At 42.3% G+C, this 23,686-nt stretch overlaps 1 protein-coding gene across 2 annotated transcripts in view; it reads left to right on the forward strand.

The window, feature by feature from the left end:
- The window catches only part of Atp9b (ATPase phospholipid transporting 9B (putative)), a 199,817-nt gene that overhangs the window by 156,062 nt on the left and 20,069 nt on the right, over nt 1-23,686 (forward strand). For both annotated transcript variants that reach the window (XM_050165010.1, XM_050165009.1), the window contains exons 15-21: nt 1,554-1,802; nt 14,183-14,344; nt 15,006-15,098; nt 17,138-17,221; nt 17,778-17,948; nt 21,439-21,537; nt 23,294-23,383. In XM_050165010.1, coding sequence (XP_050020967.1) covers nt 1,554-1,802; nt 14,183-14,344; nt 15,006-15,098; nt 17,138-17,221; nt 17,778-17,948; nt 21,439-21,537; nt 23,294-23,383 — 948 coding nt within the window. The remainder of the gene's footprint in view (nt 1-1,553; nt 1,803-14,182; nt 14,345-15,005; nt 15,099-17,137; nt 17,222-17,777; nt 17,949-21,438; nt 21,538-23,293; nt 23,384-23,686) is intronic.

The following is a 23,686-nucleotide window of genomic DNA, read 5'->3' on the forward strand; positions in this document are numbered from 1 at the left end:
CCTGATTGCTCTTTGGGCTGATGAGGGAGGGGGACTTGACTGGGGGAGGAGGAGGGAAATGGGAGGCGGCGGTGGGGAAGAGACAGAAATCTTTAATAAATAAATAAAAATAAAATAAAAAATAAAAAAAGGGAAAAAAAAGAATCTTTGTCCATAGTGAAGTGGCACCATGTAACCACTGCTTGTTAAAAGTTCATTTATTTGGGTGTTGTGGTACACACCTGTAATCCCAGCACTCAGGAGGCTGAAGCAAGAGTGTTGGAAGTTCCAGTCCAGCCTAGGGTACATAGGGAGACCCTAAAAATAATAAAGTTAACTTATGTTATCCATTAATGTGAATATTATATGTGATTATTATTATAATTATTTTACCAGGGACATATTAAAAGCAGAAGACTGAAGAATATGTTATATAAGTATAACATATATTTGATGTTTACTTATTACATCTAAGAGCATTTGACGATCTTTCACTAAAGGCATGGGCTTTGCCAGTAAGACTCTGTATGTGGAACTCGTTAGTCCCTGTTTATGTTCTGTTGTCTATAGCCCACTCTAATGTAGCACAGGTCTTTCTTAACCTGATTATCTTTGCCCACTGGAAGCACTTGGTGGTTAAGAACCTATTTTTTTTAGTGGAATTTGTGTGAATTAAACTGCACAAGCATCAGTGAGATTACATAGTTCAGAAGAAGAGCTGAACTCTTCTGCAGTTGGAGCAGCTCAGTGTAAGGCGGGGCAACTGTGGGGCAGCTGGGGGCAGCACAGCTGAGCACTGAGCAGACACCTGTGCAGGAGATACAGCTGCATACTTCCTCATGCAGGCTGTGCTTGGTAATGAGAGGCTCATACTCAATGCCTCTCAGTCACTCTGATCCCTAGTCCCTTCTGAGACTCTGAGTTGACAGAAGAATGTATGTTTGTCCTGTGGCTTGGGAAGTGTCCTCTAACAACCACCCTGGTAGGAGATGAGTAACAAAAACCCATCACTGGGTGCTAACAGCTGAGACTCCTATCCAGACCTAATGGGAGTTAGGCAGATACACAGTGCTCAAGTGGACAGTTGTTTCACATGAACAACGGGCAGTCTGACACACCCCATTACTATGTCTAATCCTTGTTAGCTACAAACTAGACCACCAAAGTTCAGAGACCAGTGAACAGTGGGTTTACTTATGACATTCGAGGAAGTCTTAAGAGTTCTGCTTTGGTTTGACACTGTTTTATGTGTGAGCTTACCATTCTGCCTTGATCTTTATCTTGCTGTTTTAAGGAGGAAAGTGTCAGTTGATGGATCTTAGGAGTGGGAAAGTGCCGGGTTTTAAGTATCAGCAAATACTCTGGTGTATTTGACAACCTTGAAAGAGCCAAGCATTTTGCATTGCTGAGACAAAAGTTATTTCTTTCCTGCGTACAGTGTAAGAGAAAGAATCAAATTGCTGTTCTTATCTCAAGCAGCTTGCTTCACATCAGAAAATATGCCAGTGATTTCTGGTCCACATGTAGACCACTTCGTTCTGTCTGCCCTCATTACATGACACCCTGTTTTAAAGGTACACTCCCAAGCAAGTGGGCACAACCCAGGTTCCGCTCCACTGAGAAGAAGCCAGTCTTCAACTCCTAAAGTTAAGAAAAGTGTCAGCAGCCGGATCCATGAAGCAGTGAAAGCCATCGCCCTTTGTCACAACGTCACTCCTGTGTACGAGGCTCGGGCTGGAGTCACTGGAGAGACTGAGTTTGCTGAAGCAGACCAAGACTTCAGCGATGAGAACCGCACCTACCAGGCATCCAGTCCTGACGAGGTCAGTTGCTTCCTTGGAACATCTTCTTTGGGGAGGATGTTCTTCACAGGGCAAACCTGTGTAATCTGTTACCTGGACACTGCAGGCTTGAAGGTTGCTTCTCTGGAGCAAGGACACAGGACTGTCCTTAGCTGAAGGACATGCATACCTCTGGACATAATTTAGACCTTTCAAAGCTCACCTTTGACCCTAACATGTCAATACCTAAGAGTTGGTCCTTTGTATCCTTGATAGCCACAGACTAGACCTCTAACATTCAGACTGTTTCAGGATTTGCTGGATTTGCTTATGATCTGAAGATTCTTAAAGATGCTGGCCCTTTAGCTTTTATACCACTACATTTAATGGTTTTTACTTGAAATAACATGAGAAAACTCAGCTGGCTTTATATAGTTCCCAAAGTAAACTCATTACTGTTACTGTACTTCATAGTCCAGTTTTTCCTCATGTTTCAATGAGTCACTGGGTTTGTATATTAAATTTCCAGTCATTCTGTAGAATTCTTTAAAAAGATTTGTAGTATAAATAATTGAGAGACCTATAGAAATGATTTTTAAAAAAAACTTTAAGTGTGTTAACTTAGTCGTTTCTAACCTTACTCCATTAAGATTTGGAAAAATCTATTATTAAAATTTCTACTTCTTCTGCAGTCATTCTGAGTGTGTATGTAGTCTGTCCTCTTGGAGTACTTTAATCAATTATATAAAATAATCAAAGCAACTGTGGAGACAGTGCTAACAAATTAGGTCTTTCAAATGTCCTACAAAATTGAATCTTATTAAGTATAAAATCAGTATGTTTAGGAAAGTTGCTAAATTCTGGTTCTGGAAATAATAGAAAAGTAGGCATAGAACCCCAGTGTTACTGATGAATAGCAAACAGACCATGAGGAGTAGGGAGTGGGTCAAGAAACATTAAGAACAAGCATAGAGAGAGGGTAAGAAAGTGTGGTTCTCTTGCTGTACACTTTGCCCAGAGTCCAGACCCCACCCTGGCAGGTTACTAAGTGTGAGCACATGAAGTAACCCAAGAAGTGGGCTGGGGCTGTCAGAGCATGCACTGTGCAGTCAGGCGCACTGTACCTGCAGCTAGTAGATAGATGCCTTGTACGTGAGGAAGGGAGCCTTGTAAGTCATTGCTAGAACGACGGTGTAGCCTTCTTCAGGATGCAGAAAATGGTGGAGAGATGCATACCGAGCGGGAAGAACTCTGTTGTCTGCAGATGCATGAGGCCCCACCAGGCTTGAGGGAACCTTTTCTTCCCAGCTGCTCTAGACTTCCCAGCAGAAGTCTCTTGGTATACTGTGTATGTTTGTCAAAGCAGAATATCTATGCCTCTTGATCACTAGAAAAACCTAGTACTGTGTTTCTTCCCCTTCCTAGAAGTCACCTGTGGTGGTATTCTAACAGTCCAGGTGCAGTGATGAACACTTGTGCTTTATGTGGATACTAGAACCGCTTTCCTGGTGAAGAGCAGGTTTCCTTTTGTGTTAGTGATTTCTTGACCCCATCATGCACCAGGTAGACTTTGCAGGACTTTAAATTTTTCTTTGAGAGAACTTTGATGAGTATTGAACTGCACGTTCTCACTGGGTCTCCTGTACGCTGTCAGCTTTGCACTCTGAAAGAACAGAGCACTGCACTCTGGTGGAGAATCCCCAGTCCCGTAACCCTTCCCTTTGATTTCCCTTCAAGATTGAAGACTACTTGGCCAGGCTGGGTGTCAGGAAGTGCTGCCTTGTCCATCCTTCTTCCAGCCACTTTGAAAGGCACTCACTCTTTTCAGAGACTGAAGGCAATGATGAGGAACCGTGAAAGGAAACCCCTAGTGCACAAGCAGATTTGTGTCATTTCAAAACAAATGTAACTAGTGGCTATTTTCTTAAACAAGTTTATCTTAAAGTTTTGGATATTAACATTATTTCTGTTCAGTGATAATACTATATTATTATAGCCAGAATAAAGCAGTTCAGACATCATGACATGTCATTTAACACATAAGAACTTAAAAGTAATGCAAAAACAGGACAAAATGAAAGCATTTATTTAGACGTGGAAAGCTGAAGACATTTGGTTATTCACCCACCCTGCCAGCATCACCACCTGGAATACTATTAACCAGCTTCTTGTCTTTCTCACAAGCTACTTGTTCTCCATGTAGTAGTAGCACTGGATAGTCTCTCCGCCTCATCTAGGACCCTACCTGCTTTCTCTTTCCTTCTTTGTAACTAGTTGGCTTACTGCAGTGTTGATGCTACTCTGACCTGGTACATGCCATACTCTGGGACCTTGCCTTGCTAGAAACCTGCCTGCTCAGCCCAGATGCCTGCAGCTTCATCTCAGAGATTCCCAAATAAGCTCTGTTTGCCCTATCCAGAATCTTCTCCCTGACTCACGAGCATCTAGTTACAGTGGACATGACTGCATTGTACGTTACCCGTGGATTGAAGCACCAATACTTTCACTGTCGTCTAGATCTTTTTCTGTTCCTCTGAGGATTTTCAGTCGTCTTACTGTTGTTGGAATTCACCTGAGGTCATTTATCTCTAAAGGCCGAACAAAGCTGAGTTGAGGCAGCTGTGGTTCTGCACCACTTTAGTCCCGCTCTATCTGCCTGCTCATCAGTTGCTGCGCCCTAGGACAATTCTGAGCTTGTTACTGTCTCTGCATAGCTCTCCTCTCTCCCCACTCAGGCAAAGAATGTTCTAGTTTGAATGTGACATGTTTCCTATATGTACTTGTGTTGAACTCTTGGCCTGTAGCTGGTGGAGGTAGTTTGCTGTATCTGAAGAGGAAGGGAGATCTTTGGGGTCTCTTCTCCCTGTCCCTTTTCAGTCTTCCATGAGATGAAGAAGCTCTCTGGGACATAGTGCCACTGTCATTTCCTGCCCAACCTCATGAGACCAAGCAGCCCATGGGCTGAACCCTCTGAAACCCTGAGCTGAAATCAATCTTGACTTTAAGTTGTCCGTCACATTTTGTAGTTGTTATTGTCATTACAACTACATTATAGAGAAATGGTGTTAGAGAAGTAGGGTCATGACTATTAACTACCAGGCCATGTGCTTCCTAAGCCTTTGAGACCAGTTTAAGGAAGAATCTGAGCTAGCCTGGTCTACATTGTGAGTATAAATAACGATTTTCTTTTTTATTGATATGGGTTCATAGCTAAGATTATCTCTAGTATCACTAGAGTTTCTGAAGTTGAACCTTTAAAAAATGTTGGAACTATTAAGATTTTATGAACTCTTTGATATGAACTAAATGGACATAAGAGATGGCCATGAACCATTTGGGTCAGGGTAAGAATGTTATAGTTAGAACTTAAAATTTCCCCCACAGCCTTGTGTATTGAATGCCTGATCCCAGCTGATGGTGTATTTTTGAGAAGTTGTGGTAACTTTAGGGATAAGATCTTGGTAAAGGAACTAGATTGTTGTGAGTATTAATCTCCTTCCTCTTCCTGTCCTGCCACGCTCACTCTCTCCAACCACTGTGAAGGCCAGGCCAAGCTCAGGAGGGCAAACACCCATGGAGTAAACCTTGTGAAACTGTGACACAAAGTATATCTTTCGTCTGAGTTGTTTCCGTTGCATATTTTGGCCACAGATACACAAAAGTAACTAACACAATTGGCCGCATATACACAGGGCCAGAGTGGTGACCATGTGGGCTCCAGGCTGGACAAGAAACATTTACTTGGAAAAGACTGTAGGGTTGTCTAAAACTGAACTTGAAAGACAACTGGGCTGAAAACCCTTAAAGTTCGAGTAGGCCCTAATTCCTATGGGTTGGCAAGGCTCCATTCAACATTCAAATGTTTTCCTATTGGTATATAATAAAGCTGTGATAAGAAACTTACGATTCTTCCTGGAAGGCGCACCACATCTGATTTAGAAAATCCTGAGGTACACATCATTAATCCAGCACTCAAGAGACAATGGCAGGGAGATCTCTAAGTTTGAGGCTAGCCTAGTCTACATAGTAAGTTCCAGGTATGCCTGGGCTGTGAAGTAAGGATATAAGAAATAAAAATAAAAATAAAAAGAAAGGGAAAAAAATACTGATGTAGTCTGTGAAGATCAGGATTAGTTGAACTGTTGGTGGTATTTAGGAAGCTCCAGAATAGAATTCCATGTTGGTAAAAAGGGAGAAGCTAGAGCAATACACTTCATCTTTGCATACCTGGCCCTGCAGTATACACCCCTTTAGTGTCCCTTCGCCATTGCCCCACTGTGTGCCAGAGATAACTTTTGTAACCAACAGTGTGTGTCAAAATGGGATCCGTGTGTTGTGTGCATGCAGGTTGGGCTAGGGAGTCTTAGGAAGCGCAGCTCAGCAGTGCTGAACCGTTCGGAGATCTCAGGGTGACACGGTATGTGGTGGGATCTGTGTGACTTATAAACTGCTGTCTTCCTAGCCCTCTAGGAGGTTTTGAGGCAGACACAGGACACACATAACTGCTTATGGAAGGAAAAAAAAAAAAAAGCTACTGTTCTTTTTCTCAGAAAGGGCTAGCACTGTTTTTGCTGTTGTAGTATTCCAAAGCTCTTTCGTAATTCCATGTGATCACATGTTGAGAAGGTATTTCCTGCTCTTAAATGTTGGAAGCCTAGACCAGAGGTTTCTAAAGCAATTCTTATTTGAAGTTCAAAAATAAGCATATTTTTGCATTTTACATATTCACTTTATTGCCCACTAAAAAATTAAGTTTTGTTGAAGTACATAAAAATTCTAAAATATTAGGAATACACCATTGAAAACATTTCATTGATTTAAAGACTTTTAAGAGCTTAGAGAAATTATAACAAAGAAACTGCTAACCTTATACTTAACTTTTTTGATTTGTATGGAAATTTGACAGTGATTAAAGGTAGAATGTTGAGTGATATGTAAAAATTCATGTAACACATATTTTAAGTCTGAAAATGAAAACAATGAGCTTCGTCATGATTTTTTAAAGTGTTGTATTGACGTGGTGTGTGCAGATCCTGGAGCCTCAGGACAGGCATCCAAATAGCCTGTTGTTTGGTGTATTGAACCTTGCTGCCATTAGCTTGACAGATGATAGCAATGTTTCCCAGTCACCACAGCACCATTGTAAAAGCATTTCTTATTGGATAAAGTGCTCAGAATATTGCACCCCGGAGCTTTATTTAGGGAAATGGTTCAATTGATGTTTTCTGTTTAACCCCAGTATTGACCTATCACAACATCCATGTTAATAAGCAGTGTTATCATTTAAGAGACTGGTTTATACAGTCCTATCAATGCTATATTCATATAATCTTATTTATTCATGGCTCTAGCAGTTACTTCTCCATGATAACTTGTAAGATAGAGGATCCCACATTGTGTATATCACATTCTCATAGTCCCATCAGTTCATGGGACTATTTCGTCCTATTCTTAGGACAGAGTGGTCTGTTTAGTGCTCCCATTTTGAGTTTGTAAGCCAGTTGCTATTCTGTGTAGTATAAGCCACCATGGTTTTCATTTTCCCTAATAAAGGGAGGATCTTTTCTCTACCAGTGCTTTTACAGAGATGAGCTTTTAATCTGCAGGTAATAGAATTCTTTGAGGGTTAATTTTGAATTCAGAAAGGTACTGGTAGACACAGTAAGTACTTGCAGTGTTGCATCATCGGTTGCATGCTGTGTCTACTTGAAGGTCTAAAACTGGTAGTGATATCAGAGAATAAACAACTGACTTATATGTATGAGACAGGATCCATTTATGCTTTAGTCATTGTTTCTTATGATAAGTGATCAATATTTCATTTTCTCTAAGAGAAAAAGTTCTGCTTGCCTGTCATTTGTGTCTCAGGCTCATCATAGCAAACTAAAACTGAACAAATGTTAAATTCATCATAGACATTCCTTTACAGCATGAGCACCCAGCTTTCATTGTGTAGCTGCAGGTTCAGCGCTGTGGAAGGAAGCCAGAACTGAACTCAATCACAGGAATCTCAAGAGAACATAAGCTTAGGTTCAGTGCAGAAGTCATCAACATGTGATCAAGGCATAGCATGACCTCTGCTGATTGTGGACCAAAGGATTGACTGGCTGTGATTTTTAATGGCTGCTTATTCCTGTAAACTAGCTATTTATTAGTGGCATCCTTTCCCCTATATGGATACATCTTCTCATCAGTAAGTCCTATATTTAATTATTATCTCAAGATACAGCTATCTTTGTCTTGCTCAACTATTTATGTGTAAGAGTCAGCTAGAATTAATGACAAATCACAAGTAGAATATTTTAAAATAAAGAACAATATGTCCTTAATAGCATTGCCTTTGGATTTACAGAAGAGCTAATGTATGTGGAGTGCTGTATTTTTTAATTCATTTTATTGTGTGTGCCTACTGAAGCAAGACTAATTGTGGTGTTTTGTCAATATATTTGTGAGGAGCAAATCATTGTCAGTGACACGAAGCCTTCACTCCGTGACCTTCAAGACCAATAGAGAATAAATACTGCATAGCCTGACTGTGAATATTGATTAGCACTTTTTCTAGATGATCAAATTGCATTTTAAGTTAATAATTCTATTAAATTATAACAATGATTGTAATAATCACAATCTAAAATGATGAGATGTCAATGATTAAATTATGATTTATAAAGCACATGGTAAAATATGTTCTCTCAGGGTACAGCTGGCACCTGTGTGTGCCTAGTTGCTAATAGGATAAAGGAAATTTCTGCCATGCATTTCAAGAAGATTAGCACAGAAATTTCTGGATAATAGAATTATAGAGAAAGGGATTGATAAAATCTTGCCCCGTGTTTTATTTCCTCCCGTATGGTGTGTCTCTAGGACATGCTTGCCTATACTGGTCCTTAGGTTGGGAACATGGAAATATGAGATGAGGTGCCTGTGACAGCTGGTTAGTGATTGCTAAGTGGCCCAGAGAGGAAAGTTCCCTCAGACTCTCACTGCTGTATTTTTTACATTCTCATTTTAATTATTCTTATCTTTGAATTATTATCAATAGTCACATTATGTATTAGAAATTTCAGAAAGCTTGGTAGTCATAAAAATAGTCATTTAAAATATACAAAGCCTTTTACTTCCAGATTATCATTTTCCATCTCTGAGAAAAATATCCCAGAGGTTATTTCTTGTTATAATGCCAGGCAGTAATTAATTCCATTTAGTATAGATACATACAGAGAGTATTTGATAACCTACCTCTAAGTTTTTATTTCATTACCTACAAAATTGCCTTATAAAATAGACTCAAATGAAGCATTGGATACACAGTATCATTAGTGCTGGTTGAGGAATGCGTTTTTTGGTTGCTTTTGCATCCATGACAGCATCTAAAAGAAACAGGGCAAGAGGGTGCAGGTGTCCCTCACTAGTAAAGCATTTGCCTAGCACAGGCAAGGTGCTACATTCCATCCCAGCTAGGAGAGAAGTGTGTAAGAAGACATTCACCTCCCTCTCCTCCCCGAATGTGAGAGGCTCACAAATTGAGCAACCATATAGTAAATACTTTTCTGGTTTCTTGAGCAGTCTTCTATTTTAATTCACATTATAGTTAGCCATATGGGTAAAAATATATTTTAAACTTCTGTACATCTCTAAAAAGTGACATCAACAGCCCAGTGCTTTCCTTTCTGGTCTCTGTGATAAGCAGCCAGAAGGATTTTGCCTTCTTACAGAGCTGTGAAGAGCATTCCAGGAAACCACTGGCCAGGCCCAACATAACAGGAGCTTAGGACCTTGGCTCTTAACCCAGTTCCTACAGCTTTCCATGGTGAAACCTGCATCTCCAACACACCTCAATTCCCCATTTTAACCATATCTCAGCGTCACAAGGACAGATGTATTTGAGGACCATGATCTCTGGGGCTTTCACATAGTTCCACAAGAAAGTATATGGAAAAACCCACATCGGGATCTAACTGTGGGTGATGGGCAGTGACCCAGGTATGCTTTACAGAGGCGAATTAGCAATCAAACTGAGATGTCAAATGCTATGGAACAGAGAACCACTTAAACCATTTCTGTAAAGTAATTTTAGAAAGAGACAGAGCACTTTGGAAACATTCTGGACAGTTGGTTGTTTGCACAAGTGAGCACACAGCCCTCAGGAAACTATGAGCAAACAACACAGTGTGTTGATGGAATGGCAGCGGGCCGCTTCCCGGCCTGCTTTACCCAAAATAATTACATGGAAACTGTATTCTTTTAAACACTGCTTGGCCCATTAGTTTTAGCCTTTTACTGGCTCTCACATCTTGCTTTAACCCATTTCTAATAATGTGTGTAGCACCACGAGGTGGCTTACCAGGGAAGATCTTAACCTGCATCTGTGTCGAGTGAGAGAGTCATGGCGACTGCCTTACTCAGATTCTTTCTCCCAGCATTCTGTTCTGTCTACTCCGCCTACCTAATTTTCAGTCCTGTTAAAGGGCCAAGGCAGTTTCTTTATTAATCAATAGACATATGACCCTCCTCCATCGACAGTGAAGCCATGTTTTCCCAGAAGCTCCCTTTGTTTTTACCTGACATTCTTTTTTTTTTAATCTGAGGATCATTTTCTCTTAGACTCTTCTTAATTGGAACAGTTTCTCACTTCCCATGTTTTTATGACACTTTTGGAGGTGATTGGCTGGGTGACTGTCTCTCAGATTGGGTTTGTTGGAATTTCCCTGCAGAGTAGATGGGTTAGGATCTTGGAAGGAAGAGCATGTTGCATTACCTCATATCACTTCAAATCAGTTTCCATGTACGCAGCACTACCAAGCTGACCGGCATCACTTGTCCCAGGTGTTTTTCAGTATCTGCACTGAAGTCTACCCTTTCAGTTTTTCTTTTAACTCTGTCTTGTTGGTCAGCCAGGTGTGGTGGCATTCAGATGGCAGAAGCAGGGAATCTCTTGAGTGTCAGGTCAGCTTGGTCTACATAGTGAGTTCTAGGACAGCCAGGGTTATGTAGAGAGACCCTATCTCAAAAATCAGTAACAACAAAAGTTGTATTCTTGGTCAGGAAGCTCCCATGTACAGCCTGTCTCAAAAGGGGTATTATACACCCTCCTTGAGGATGAAGTGCTTGCATAAGTTAGGCTTTGCACAGAGAGTTCTCCATGCCTTTTCTGTGACGTGTGAAGTCATCCATTTATTCCTCACAATGGACTCATGAATACTTGTTTTATACTTGGGGTCTTAATCCCCTCTAGTGCTCCTTTCTGTATTTAAGCATTACTTTGTTTCCTGTGCATGCAGAGATGCTACAGGTACATCATATATGTATTTATATCCTTGCTCCACTCTTTCCCATCATTTCTCTAAGGATCCAAGTTGACACCTGAAAAGGTCCACAGCCCCTGAAATGTACAAATGTACAACCATGCGTAATAATGCTGTTATGATAATAATGTTATCTGTTTCTTCAGAGCATGCTGAAGGAAGCATCTTTTTTAAAGGATATGTATTTTTGTTTTATTTTATTTTGTTGGTGTGGGGCAATATGTTCTGTAACTGAGGCTCATCCTCAGTCCCCAAAGCATATATCTTTGTTTGAAGCTGTAGGAAGAAGACAGACTCTACTGCCAGTGCCATTGGAACTTTCTTTGCTTTTATTTCTACATGTAATGTCATCAGATACAAGTCCTTAAAAGAATACCTTGGATCTATTCCAAATAAATGCGGAGAATTTGCTCTTTCTTTATGCAGTTCTTTAGTAATGGTCCCAGGGTTCAAAGCTCAGGCTGAAGCTGGAGAACGGCTGAGGGTGGGATAGCCGCCCCTGGGCGTTGGCTACTGGATTTACCCGTTAGAGATGACGGTGACCGCCACGGTCTAAATTCACAGCAGTTCTCCTATGAGGCTGTTTCCTCCAGACACTTGTTTACCTTTGTATTAGCAAAAGAATTCTGCCCAAGACCAAGCAGGTTACACTGGACAGTAATTAAAGTATCTGTCTTGTGGAAAATTTAACTCTGATTTGCTTGGCTGGATATAGATATGTGATCCTCAGGGTGATTAAACCTTTTGGATGGAATGCTGGGCTAGGTGTAAGCAACTGATTTTTGTTATAAGCTGCTAACTCAAAGGAGCTGTGAAGCCAAGCATAAACTAAATAATAAACAGATGTGAGTCACCAAATATAGAAAGCCTGGTCCTGACTGCAGTGGGGCACTGTGAGATGATAGGGTATTCACGGAAAGATGCAATTTACGGGTCACAGTGTAATAGTAACCTTTCACTGTAAATTGAAAATTAACCTTGGCATATTAGATCATTTGCAGCTTATGGAGTCATTGTCTTGGATAGGAGGAGGCACTGTGGTCAGGTGCCAGGCTCTCCTCTAGATGGGATTGTTCTCCTAACATCTCCATGTCGTCTTTGGTACTGTAGTTTGGAGCAAGCTGTTGATGCTCTCAGCTACAGTATTAGATCATTGGGAGGTGTTGTTCCTTCTCTTCCGATAACCTGGAGACTTGGAGTATGAGTTTAGATTCCAGCTTTTACTGTGGCGCACCATTGAATATTTTGTGCGCCACCTTAACCAGCAAGTAACAACCGATGCTAAGAGGGTGGGAACATGCTGCTGTTGCTTTGTAGCAAACAGCATCAAGACTGGGCATAGAAAGCCATTTGTTTCTCATAGACACATCTGTAGCCATGCAAGTCCTCACACAGTGTTCTGACCCATACCATCCCTGCTCCCAGTAAAGATGACAAGGCCGCCAAGACAGAATGACCTGGTGGCCTTGTCAGAGGCCACCTGAGAAGATCAAGTCTGCTGATTCCTCACAGTACTGGAAAAGCACTGGGAATTCTGTTACTGTGTGTGTGACTTGTCTCTGTGCCTCGCCCTAGAAGTGTACTCTTAAAATACAGAGGAATTGAGTGCACTACCTCAGATGGGGACTGCCCGACCCAGAGTTCTTGGCTGTAGTCAAGGGCTTGGTTTACTCTAGCGTGGTCCTCTGTCACACCTTCTTTTAGTCTATCCTGCTGAGTACACTGGACGGTGTGGTCACACTTTCACTCTGTCTGTCATAGGCTAGTTATTTTCCCTAGTGCACTGCTTATAACTTGTGAATGGTAGCATAGAGCTACCTGTGTCTGTGTGTTTGTCATGTTAAACAGCTCTCATACGTGTGCAGTTCACTCCTTTAGGAAGTGTCCTGAAAGAGCATGAAGAGCCCAGCAGAGACTGCCAGAAGAGTGCAATATGGCTGCAGGCCTGCCTGCCTATTTCTGTCACACCCCGACATTTCTGTCTACCCAGTACGGGGAGACAAAGCACCCCATCTCCCCTGGATGCTGGCCAAACTGCACTCGAGCCCCTGAGGGAAGCTGTGCCCTCACTGAGCTGTGCTGGCGTCCATTAAGGACTGAGAGGGTTAAGTGCTATTTTATAACAACTAACTATAAGAATAACTCCTATGTTTGAGCACCTCCATAAGCCAGGAATTCACTTATATCCTTTCAGCCTGAGGACAGTTCACAAGTGTCCTTTGCACATTCTAGAGGGAATAAGCCTTGAAAAAAATAAAGAATTAGACACAGAACTGGGTGTCACAGCCATACTTGGTTCAGATCCTGGGCTGGGCATCTACTTTGTTATTGTCTCTGTCCTAGCTATCACTAATTGTCCACTTGACACAAACTAAGATCACCCGAAATTGAGTCTCAATTAACCTTTTTATCATACTAATCTGCAGCCTGTCTGTAAGGGATGGTTGCCGGAAGGCCCAGCCCACCGTGAGTGGGCCATCCTTAAACAGGTGGTCCTGGGCTGTATTAGAAAGCTGTCGTACTTTAGTCTGGGAGCAAGCTAGAGAGCTGAGCCAGCCAGCATGTTTCTCCATGATTCCTGCCCTGCTGCCCCTCGGTCGCGGGGCCTGGAAGTCAAAGCAGTGTTTTATCCCAGCACCGAAGGAAGGCAGTCTTCTTTACCTGCTGCTGGCAGGTGGGCACCCTGGTGGCTGGTGTCATGAATTCATTGGTCAGGTATCAACTTACCTTTCCTACTGGGAGAAAGGAGAATGTAACACTGTTGTCTCCTTAGCAACCTGTAGGACCATAGGTGGTAAGTTGGAGCAAAGCATGAGACTCAAGTCCCGGATAATGGTTAGGTATTCTTTCTAGGTCTAAAGCTACGGGCTTCGGGAATTCAGTCAATACACATTGTAGAATAGTCTTTGTGGTATATACTGGTCTTCTTCTGAACAAAAATTGTCATGTTCACTTGTTACAGCGCTGTCCAGAAGTATATGGGAGAGCGTGAAAGTTAGCATGCTTTGTTGCCCTGCATCGGTTATGCCTCAGCGGGCTCTCTGCACACCAGGGTGCTGTGTTTCATCGCGTGGTTTTCCCTAACCGGTTCCTCCTCACACACTCTGGTCTCCTCAGGTGGCACTGGTGCGATGGACGGAGAGTGTCGGACTCACCCTGGTCAGCAGGGACCTTACTTCCATGCAGCTGAAGACCCCCAATGGCCAGGTCTTGAACTACTGCATCCTGCAGATGTTCCCCTTCACCTCTGAGAGCAAGCGGATGGGCATCATTGTCAGAGTATGTCGTGTCTCCCAGCTGTGCACACACACCAGTTCTTGCCGCCATGGTTTTACAGACCTCCTAAATCAATACAAAACTTCCCCCCAGAAAATTTTAAGGTCAAATATTTACTCAAATACTATGTGCTTTATTGTTTGTTTAAAAAAGAAAAGAAAGGAAAAGAAAAAACCTCAGTATATGAACTGAGAAGCTGGTATGGCTCCCATTGATAAAGTCATTCTCCACTGAAGCAGAACAAGATGAGGGCAAAAGTAATATTTTAATTAAAATTGTTTTGTTTTGTCCTCAACATAAATCATATAACGTGCCAAAGAACTTAACTGAATGATTTATGATCACAAAGTCACTAATTCATACCTTTATTCTAGTTACCTTAATTAGTACCAGATTGTATTTTGAAATTTCATTTGCTAAATAGTGAAATTCTGTCACACATGAAGCATTAATACTTAGATTGCAGAATTAAAGTACAGCATCTTGGGTGTTTGCTAACTTTGACTTTCACTTCTCTGGCATGTCAGGACAGTTTCTACCAAGAGAGCCCAGGGCACATTGTCTACGGCCTGCCTCCTCCAGAGCCTCTCCTTTAGGCCAGGGGTTCTTTACAGGGATCACTGCGGCCCGGCTCTCTTCTGAGTCTTTTCTTACCCTATTACAGGATGAATCCACAGCAGAAATCACATTCTATATGAAAGGGGCTGACGTCGCAATGTCCACCATTGTCCAGTACAATGATTGGCTAGAAGAGGAGGTAAGCAAGCTATTCTCAGCATTGTACAAAACGTCTTCAGGATATTTAGTAAACCAATGACAGAAGAGCAATGCCTTTTCCACACTTGTACCGTTGGAGTGAACTGTGTCATCACCATTTTAAGCCACCACATGAATAGGTGGCCAGGGATGATATTTTTTTCCACTAAATTTTCTGAATATTTATAGTTCTCCTAGGTCCATATAAACAAAGGCTAAAACCCTGGTTAGTTATAAAATTTTTCTTCCTATAGAAATAATTGCCATTTTTGTTTGGTGTATGAAGTATTCAGATACGTAAAAAAAAAGTAGGTCTAAAATATCATTGGATACATAGCCAATTAGACGTGCACATATATATATATATATTATAGCTATTGTAAGGATATTTTAATTTGTATTTTAATCTTATGCTAATTTTCTCTCTTATAAGAAAGAACAGAAAATAAGGTACAAACATAAGCAATTCTATATTATTATTCCTAAATATATTTATAGTTAGCCTCATGAGGTTCTAATATTTATTGTTAAAGTTGTATATTAATCAGTAATTGGATGTCAAAGTAAAGCTAAGGTTGCTAGGATTATAGCCAGGTCTCTCTCTCCTGTGTATACAGTGCTGCAGGTGCCTGTGTCTCTTTTCCACTGTCAGACTGCAGAGCTGGTCTGTCAGCACAACAGCCACACCCGATATTCACGATGGTCCTGGCAATATGAATCAATATCTCCTTCAGGGCTCTTTGATTTAATCAGAGACATGAATAAATTAAATTCCCTGAAGACCTAGTAAAATGCCATAAAAATTACTTTTGGTCATAATGACATGCAATTAATTGTAAAATACTTGTTTAATTTATTTAGCTTTATGAGGTCAAATCAATAAATGTCTTGCAACAGACAGATAATGTCAGATTGTTGTTCAGAAAGATAACTTCATTAAAAATCCTATGCACATTTGTTTGTTCAAATTGTATTTTCTTGCCATAGATAAATCTTTTGCCTCTTCACCACCAGTATGTTTGTTGTAGTTCTGGTGTAGCCTGAAAGCCTTTCACTGTACCAAGAGCAAAGCAAAAGGTGGTTTAGCAAAGTTCCTGGGCATGTTTATTAATATGCATGTTGATTCGGGTCCCTTAGAGCCTGATTCCGACCTGTAGTCTGGGAAAGCCCCCTTTATTGGGAGTCACACTGTTCGTTCACAAGCATAAGTGACATTGGTGCCACTGGAACAGTTTAGATTTTGAAATGAATCACTGGCTACCTTCTAGTGTGCCTAGAACATAGGCAGCTTGTACCCCAAATCTCCTTTCTTTACCTTAGCCCCAGCTAAAATTTTTCTACTTTTAGTAGGGGAAAACAGTATTCTATCGTAATTATTATGCACTATAAATAGGATTAGCATCTTATCACACACCTATTGAATTATTTCCATTTCCCATTTATTATATAAATAGGGTGGTGACTCATCATGGCCTCTTTCCTTGTCCAGTTAAGAGCTGAGCCCCAAGCCTGGTGCGTAGGGTGGTGGCCCTGTGTGATCGGCCCTGTGCATGTCTGTGGTGCTGTGTTTCTGCCAGACACCAGCATGCCACTTTATTCCAGGGACTAATGTCGTTCCACAATAGCCCTGCTGGAGCAATTTCTATGATGAACCTGAAGCAGGCAGCTCAATGCTTTGCCCAGAAACACAGCTGCTGTGATTTTGGGGCCCAGCCATCTTAGATCCCTGTCATCTCTCTTCCTCACCCCTCAGTGGGGCAGTTATGGTGGGGTTCTCCTGCAGGTGGGACACAGTGATAGAGAACTTGAAGACATCTTCCGCATGTTTCCTCTAACTTTCCTGGGCTTCGCCTGTCCTTTCTCGCTCAGCTTTGCTGTGGTCTGTGGCTCTTGAGGTTGCTATGCTTTCATAGTGGACCTGCAGGGAAGTGAGAACAAGACGCAGCACTGCTGGGGAGTAGTCCTGATGGGCCCCTGAGGCCTGATTGCCGTCAGCTCAGGTACTCTGGGAGCCACAGATAAGAGCTCCTTTTCTTGCAGTGTGGAAACATGGCACGCGAGGGGCTGCGGACCCTTGTGGTGGCGAAGAGGACTCTGACAGAAGAGCAGTACCAGGACTTTGAAGTGAGTTACACAGTCATTGCCACTCGATCCCCTTCCTTCTGAGAACGCTGTTGTGTCACTGCACTGCAGCTCTCCGGTGCAGTCTGTGTCTCTGAGATTGGGGCCTGCAGTGTCCACAAAGGCCGGGAGTTCCATTTCCTCAGCAGAAGCTGAGGGTGCCTCAGAAGTGCTTCAGCATGAAGCTGTCTGGATTCTAGAATATTTGCTTAGATGGCAAGCTAAGTTATCCAAAATGCTCTCCAGAATCTGAAACTATTTTTTAACGTGATGTCATTGCTCAGGTTGTATCTGATTCTTGATTATTTCAGGTTTCCACATTAGGGAAAGTTAGACTAGAGTTAATAAATGTTCATGTAGTAGATACTTGAGTGCTTAAACATAGCATCTATACAGCATATTACTTCTGACCCCAAGAGCGCATTCACTCCACACAGAGAGAGCATCTACACACATGTTTGCCTGTCCCCTGTGCCCTCAAGAGCTGATACAGTACAACTGTGTGAGTCATACACATGAAGTGTGAACATGGTTGTGTGCCTGTTCCTTCTGTCTTCAGAGCCGATACAGTCAGGCCAAACTGAGCATCCATGACCGGACCCTGAAAGTCGCTGCAGTGGTGGAAAGCCTGGAGAGGGAGATGGAGCTATTGTGCCTCACTGGGGTGGAGGACCAGCTGCAAGCTGATGTGCGGCCCACTCTTGAGATGCTGCGGAATGCGGGGATCAAGGTACAGCCTGCATCCTCTGGCTGCCAAAACTGCTTTCTTACTGAGTCAAACTCACTTTTTCCTTGAAATACTGTCCTGGGGTGCTCTATGGGATGACAGCTTACCCCTCATTTTCTTAGTCGTCTAGCTCCGGAAGTCTTCACAGTGCCCTCCTCCAGACTTCTCTCTGGCTCTTTCTTTTTTCACACCCAAGACAGCGTAGCCTTCCTGAAACAGGGCTCCGAACCTATCCCTCCCCATGGCACATGAGGATAGTCTGAGGAGGGCTGCCAGCTTCCCACTTGCCTTGCTGACTGTTTTCTCACCTGTATGTCATCAAAATCCTGCACCATCAGAGCGGAACAGAAACCACCTGTGGTCCTGGGTCTGTTCAGGCGTCCATAGCACATGGCACGCAGCACTAGTTAGGGAGAAGTGTAGTGCAGAAGCCCAGCTTCAGGTAGGCTTTAGTTGCACTTGCTGCTCTAGAGCTGGGGTAGACCGAAACCAGTTGTTAGGGAGGGTCATTCACGGGCTATTCGCTGCCCGGGTAGCTATGCTTCTGAAGCGACATGTATCCATTGCCACAGAGGTAGGAGGAGGGGCTGCAGCTACAAGCTGCGCTTAGCCTTCCTGCAGGGACATGCAGAAATGCTGATTCGGCACAGAAGCGCTTTTCTCCCTCCAACACTTGCGTCACACATGAGCTCTCCCCGGCCCTTGTGGCCATCACAGAACTCTCCCAGGACCTCCCTCTGCCCACACAGTGCCCAGCTTCCCAGCTGCTCTATTGCACAAACTGGCATTTGGAACACAGTGTTTGCAGGAATCCAGCTGGCATTTCTGTCATCAGTTGACAGGGTCAGTCCCTTTCCCAGTGGACTTGGTTTCCAGGGTGACATTTTCCCTGGGGACATTCTCCCGGCCAGCTGTGCCTGAGTCCTCTTCTCCTCCTTCATCTCCTTATGTCTAAATCTAGCACTTACAGTATAAGGTTTGGTTTGGGGATGCTGCTTGCTTAAGGTTAGGAGTTAGACATGGCTGAGTGTTTGAAGTAACCTACGATCTATTTTCTGACTGTGCATGCTAGATTATCAGTATTAAGGTAGTGAAGTTCCTTGGTATAGAACTTCAGGTATTTGTAGTAATTTGGTGCCGTAGTGCATATGACTGTAGACCTTGCCCTCTTAGCTCTTCTCCCCGTACCCCCTGACTAGACTGCTCTGAAGACAGGAATGTAGTGTTTATCAGCCATCTCTCAGTCTCTTTCCTGAGTGACAGGTCGCTCAGCAGTGGCAATGCACACTGTGGTTACTGGGTTTGTTACAGCAGTGTTTCCTAATCGTAGGTGCAGTGAAGCTAATGAGAGTATCTGAATAAACAGAGCAGCCACCGCTGATTGGGCCAGTGGAGGGGACATGTGCCATGCGGGTTTTCCTGGTTCCAGCTCCACAAATGTATCTTTCAACATGATAAAAACAATTGAGAGACACTGATGATGATAAGTTAGTAACACGAGGACTTTTGCTGTTTTGCATAAGCGCCCTGATCACTTCACAGTCAGGCTTTTAAATCTTTTCCACTCGTGAGCCCGTTTTGCCTAAGAGACTGTTTTTACATGACCCTAAATATATACAAAATCATCTCACAAACCAACAGTTATGATTATAAATCATAAATTTATTTTAAAACAGTTCATTATATGATTTTACCATCCATTAAAGACAAAAACCAATCTACATACTAGTGAAATTAATGTTCCTTTTATTTTACTGTCAAGAATTAAGTCTTGACTGCATATTTGATACAGCAGTATGTGTAGAGTATCTTCAACTGTTCTCAGAGTTGACCAATATTTTATAGTCATGAATGTCATTTTGCATAAATATATAGTGAAGGGGGCAGCAGAGGTTTGTTTAGAACCACTTCAGAAATTAGGAATTCTGTCCCAATTCCAATCCAGAATTAGTTGAACATTTTTTTTATGAAACTCACATCAGTAACTCAAGCTGCAATTTTTAAAATTAAAAATTCTCACACAATACAACCCAGACATTTCCATTTCGAGGAGTGACAGCCTTAAAACATTAACAGCCTTTGTTTTCACAATTAAGCCATTCTGTTTGGGGAGCAGTGAGAAAAGTTTGTACAGTAATCTGCTACAGCCCATAGCATTCAGTAGTCTGCCGTCTGAGCCGCAGCCTCTCAGCCTGCTCATGGGTGCTGCACAGCCTGGGGTGAACGTGTGTTGTGTGACTCTTTATACATTTGCTTTTAAATTATGTTTCAGTCATTGCATGTTCAGAAACCTTTTTACTGCCATTTTTTACAGCCATCCTCACAAGCAGTCAGTTATGTGACCGCATATGAAATCCTGGCCTGCAGTTTAAGCAGCAGGAGTCCAAGTATATCCTTTGACATTGTGTTGCCGTGTGTATGCAGCTTTTTATGTTGAGGTGGCACTTTGATATAAGTACCTTTTGGGTTGTCTGTGAGCCCATTGTCCCGTTTGAACATCACCTCCCAGCTGAAGGTCTGTGTCATCTGCTGGCTCTCTGCACTCCTCTCCCGTCTTCAGGCTCCTCCCTCAGCCTCAGCTGTCCATCTGCGTACCACTCTGACTTCTTCTCCTGGAACAAATCAGGACTTTTTTATTGTGGCGCAAACACACAACCATAGCTGCCTGTTAGACACTTGTAGCAGCTTTCTCGGACCACCAGCCCTGGAAATCACGGCACAGAGACTAGTTATTACTATGAATGCTCGGCCTTATCTTGTGCTTGTCGCACTAGCCCTTATAACTTAGTTTAACCTGTTTCTCTTCATCCACATTTTGCCTTGGGGAACTTTATCTTCTTTCATTCTGTATTTACTGCTTTTGCTGCTGCTTCTGTGTCTGTTTGGCTGGCAGCGGCCTGGCTGGCTAGCCCTGGGAATCTCACCCTTTCTCCCTCATTCTCTTCTCTCTTGAGCCTAGATTCCTCCTCCTAATTATTCTCTATCCTGCCTATCCCTCCTCTGCATAGCTATTGACTGTTCAGCTTTTTATTAGATCAATCAGGTGCCTTAGGCAGGCAAAGCAACACATCTTTACATAGTTAAAGCAGTAGTCCACAATAGTAAGTACACAGTTTGAGTTCATGAAATAAACTCACAATGTTCTGCAGCCATTGCTGTTCCCATCTCTAACTCTCCATCTCCCCAGCCTGGAAGTCCCCACTTAAGCTCTTACTCCTTGCCCTATGATTATGGCTTCTCTGGACTCCTCATGATATGGGATTATACAACATTTGCCCTTTGAATCTGACTGACTCTGTGTCAGAACTTTCCACTTGGAGGGTCAGCGAGGTGACCACATTTCATTTCTCCATTCAACTCAGTACGCTCTTGGCTTGCTTCTCCTCAGCCTTGCGTGAGAATCCTGAGTGTGGGGCACAGAGACCTGTGCACAGAGACACACTTTACAGAAGTAGAGTCACACCACTGACCACAGGCTTCGGTTATTTTCCAGATCTGGATGCTGACAGGTGATAAACTGGAGACAGCTACTTGCATTGCCAAAAGCTCACACTTGGTGTCCAGAACTCAAGACATCCATGTCTTCAGGCCAGTAAGTACATTTCTAAGTCACTTTAAACTGTTAAATGGGTTTTGTTCATTTGTTTGTTTTGAGAGGATTTTGGTTTGGTTTGGTTTGGTTTGGTTTAGGGTTCCCCCCACTTCCCAGAGACAAGGTGTGTAGCTCTGCCTGTCCTGGAACTTTTTCTGTAGACCAGGCTGGCCTTGAACTCAGAGATCTGCCTGCCTCTGCTTCCCAAGTGCTGGGATTAAAAATGTGTGTTGTCATGCCCACCTAAATTGTTAAGTGTTTATCTTACAGTTAAAATGTGTATACAGTGATTGCTAAATATCTTTTAAAAATCAGCATTGGAGATGTTTTCTTATTCTGTTGTTGAATGATTTTGTCATGCATTTTGATGGTAAACAAGCTGCAGGTTGAAAAGCATTTTTTCCTATACATTTCATATTGTTGTTGCTTCCTATTTTAAGTAGGCATACTACAGTCATTTTCTACTCAAAACTTATAAGAAGCTGTATGTTGCTTTTAAACACCCATGTTCCTGACTAGCTGTACCATTTGTGCAAAGGTTGCTCCTAGGAGACAAGTGCAGATAGAAAGTGGAAGCGCTGGTCTGCTGCCACCCAGACTGAAAGGTCTTCTGTAACTAGTGCAAGGAGAGTGAGAGAGGGAGCTCAGTTTGTGTGTTTACTGTACTCACTGGTTATGATGAGTTTAATTCAAACAAGAAATACAAGTGCCTTGGGTCATGATTGATGGTGAGCAAGCAGACACCATGTGGCAGTGGCTGTCTGCATAAAGTGCTCGCACCTACAGAAATAATTATTTCAGTATCATTTACATGTAAATGTATTTTATTTTGAAACATCAGAATCTCAAATTATGCCCTGCAGACTACTATTTGCAATTAAATTATTAATGCTTCTGATAAAACTTTCGATCAATTTTTGTTGGCTTTTAGAGTTATGGCAGCACAAATTAAAAATTTCACAGTAAACCTACCTCCTTAGAGACGAGGTGGAGAGTAATTTGGAGCATGTGAAACTTCTAATGTATTTCACTCCTCTGTCGTGTTTTTAATGCCTCTAAAATCTTCACAGAAAGCATGTGCAAAGCCAGTGCCTTAATTCCTGGCATATTTTCATTCTCAAATTAATATTTTAAGATATGTATTAATTTTACACTTTTAGACTCCTTACTTCTGTATATAATAAGTAAAAATGGGATGAGTTAAAACTCATGGCAAAAATGATAGAAGTAACTTCATGAAGTTATTTCGCATTATTCCACATTTATAAAGAAGCATGTTTAATTATATAATTACAGTCTATACAATTACATTTCTTACCTGGTGTGTGAGAAAGGGGAAGTCAACCTCCTTGGGCCCTTGTATTCTGACTTATAATTTTCTAAGGCTCTGTTTGTGATGTGTAAGCCAGCGATCTTCAGCACTGCTCACAATACCCACACCTACATTGCCACCAGCTTAATAAATCATCTTCTAGACAGTGCTAGAAAATCCTTGGCATTACATTCTTATGAGAATGTTTTTATAACAACAATAGCCCTCGCTTGCCTTCATGACCACAAACCAGAAAACAGCCCTGTGACGAGGCACAGGCACATTATCTGTAAGGACCTTGTTACAGCACTCCTGTTCTTAGGGGAAGCACCTTTCGGTTCTAAGTACAATATCTAAAGGGTCCTATTGTGAAACCTGAAAATGTCTTACTGCTCTATTGCCTGCATTTTTAATTCATGCTGCTTTTTTTTCCCTCCAATGAAGGTGACCAATCGGGGAGAGGCCCATTTGGAGCTGAATGCATTCAGAAGGAAGCATGACTGTGCTCTGGTCATATCCGGGGACTCTCTGGAGGTGAGCATGGGCGTGGGCTCATGTGCGTCTCTCCTGTGCTAACCGTGTACTACCTGTGTATCTCTCTGACTCCAGAGGTCAGACTTGTGAGTAATGTACTGTGTTCTTTCTCTCTGTCCATCTGTCTAAGACTGACCTCTGTGATTGAGTGTGTTTGTCTGTCTTCCCAGGGCATTCAGCCAGGATTTCCTGAATAACACATACTCCACAGCAGCCCAGCCAGCCTCTCCTGTCATGGCAGTTTTGGGGTTTTGTTTTGTTTCATTTTGTTTTTCCTCTGTAACATCAAGACTGCTGAATGCT

Source organism: Alexandromys fortis, unplaced genomic scaffold (assembly GCF_014885135.2).
Source record: "Alexandromys fortis isolate MF-2015 unplaced genomic scaffold, M_Fortis_MF-2015_v1.1 scaffold_160, whole genome shotgun sequence".
Lineage (NCBI taxonomy): Eukaryota > Metazoa > Chordata > Mammalia > Rodentia > Cricetidae > Alexandromys > Alexandromys fortis.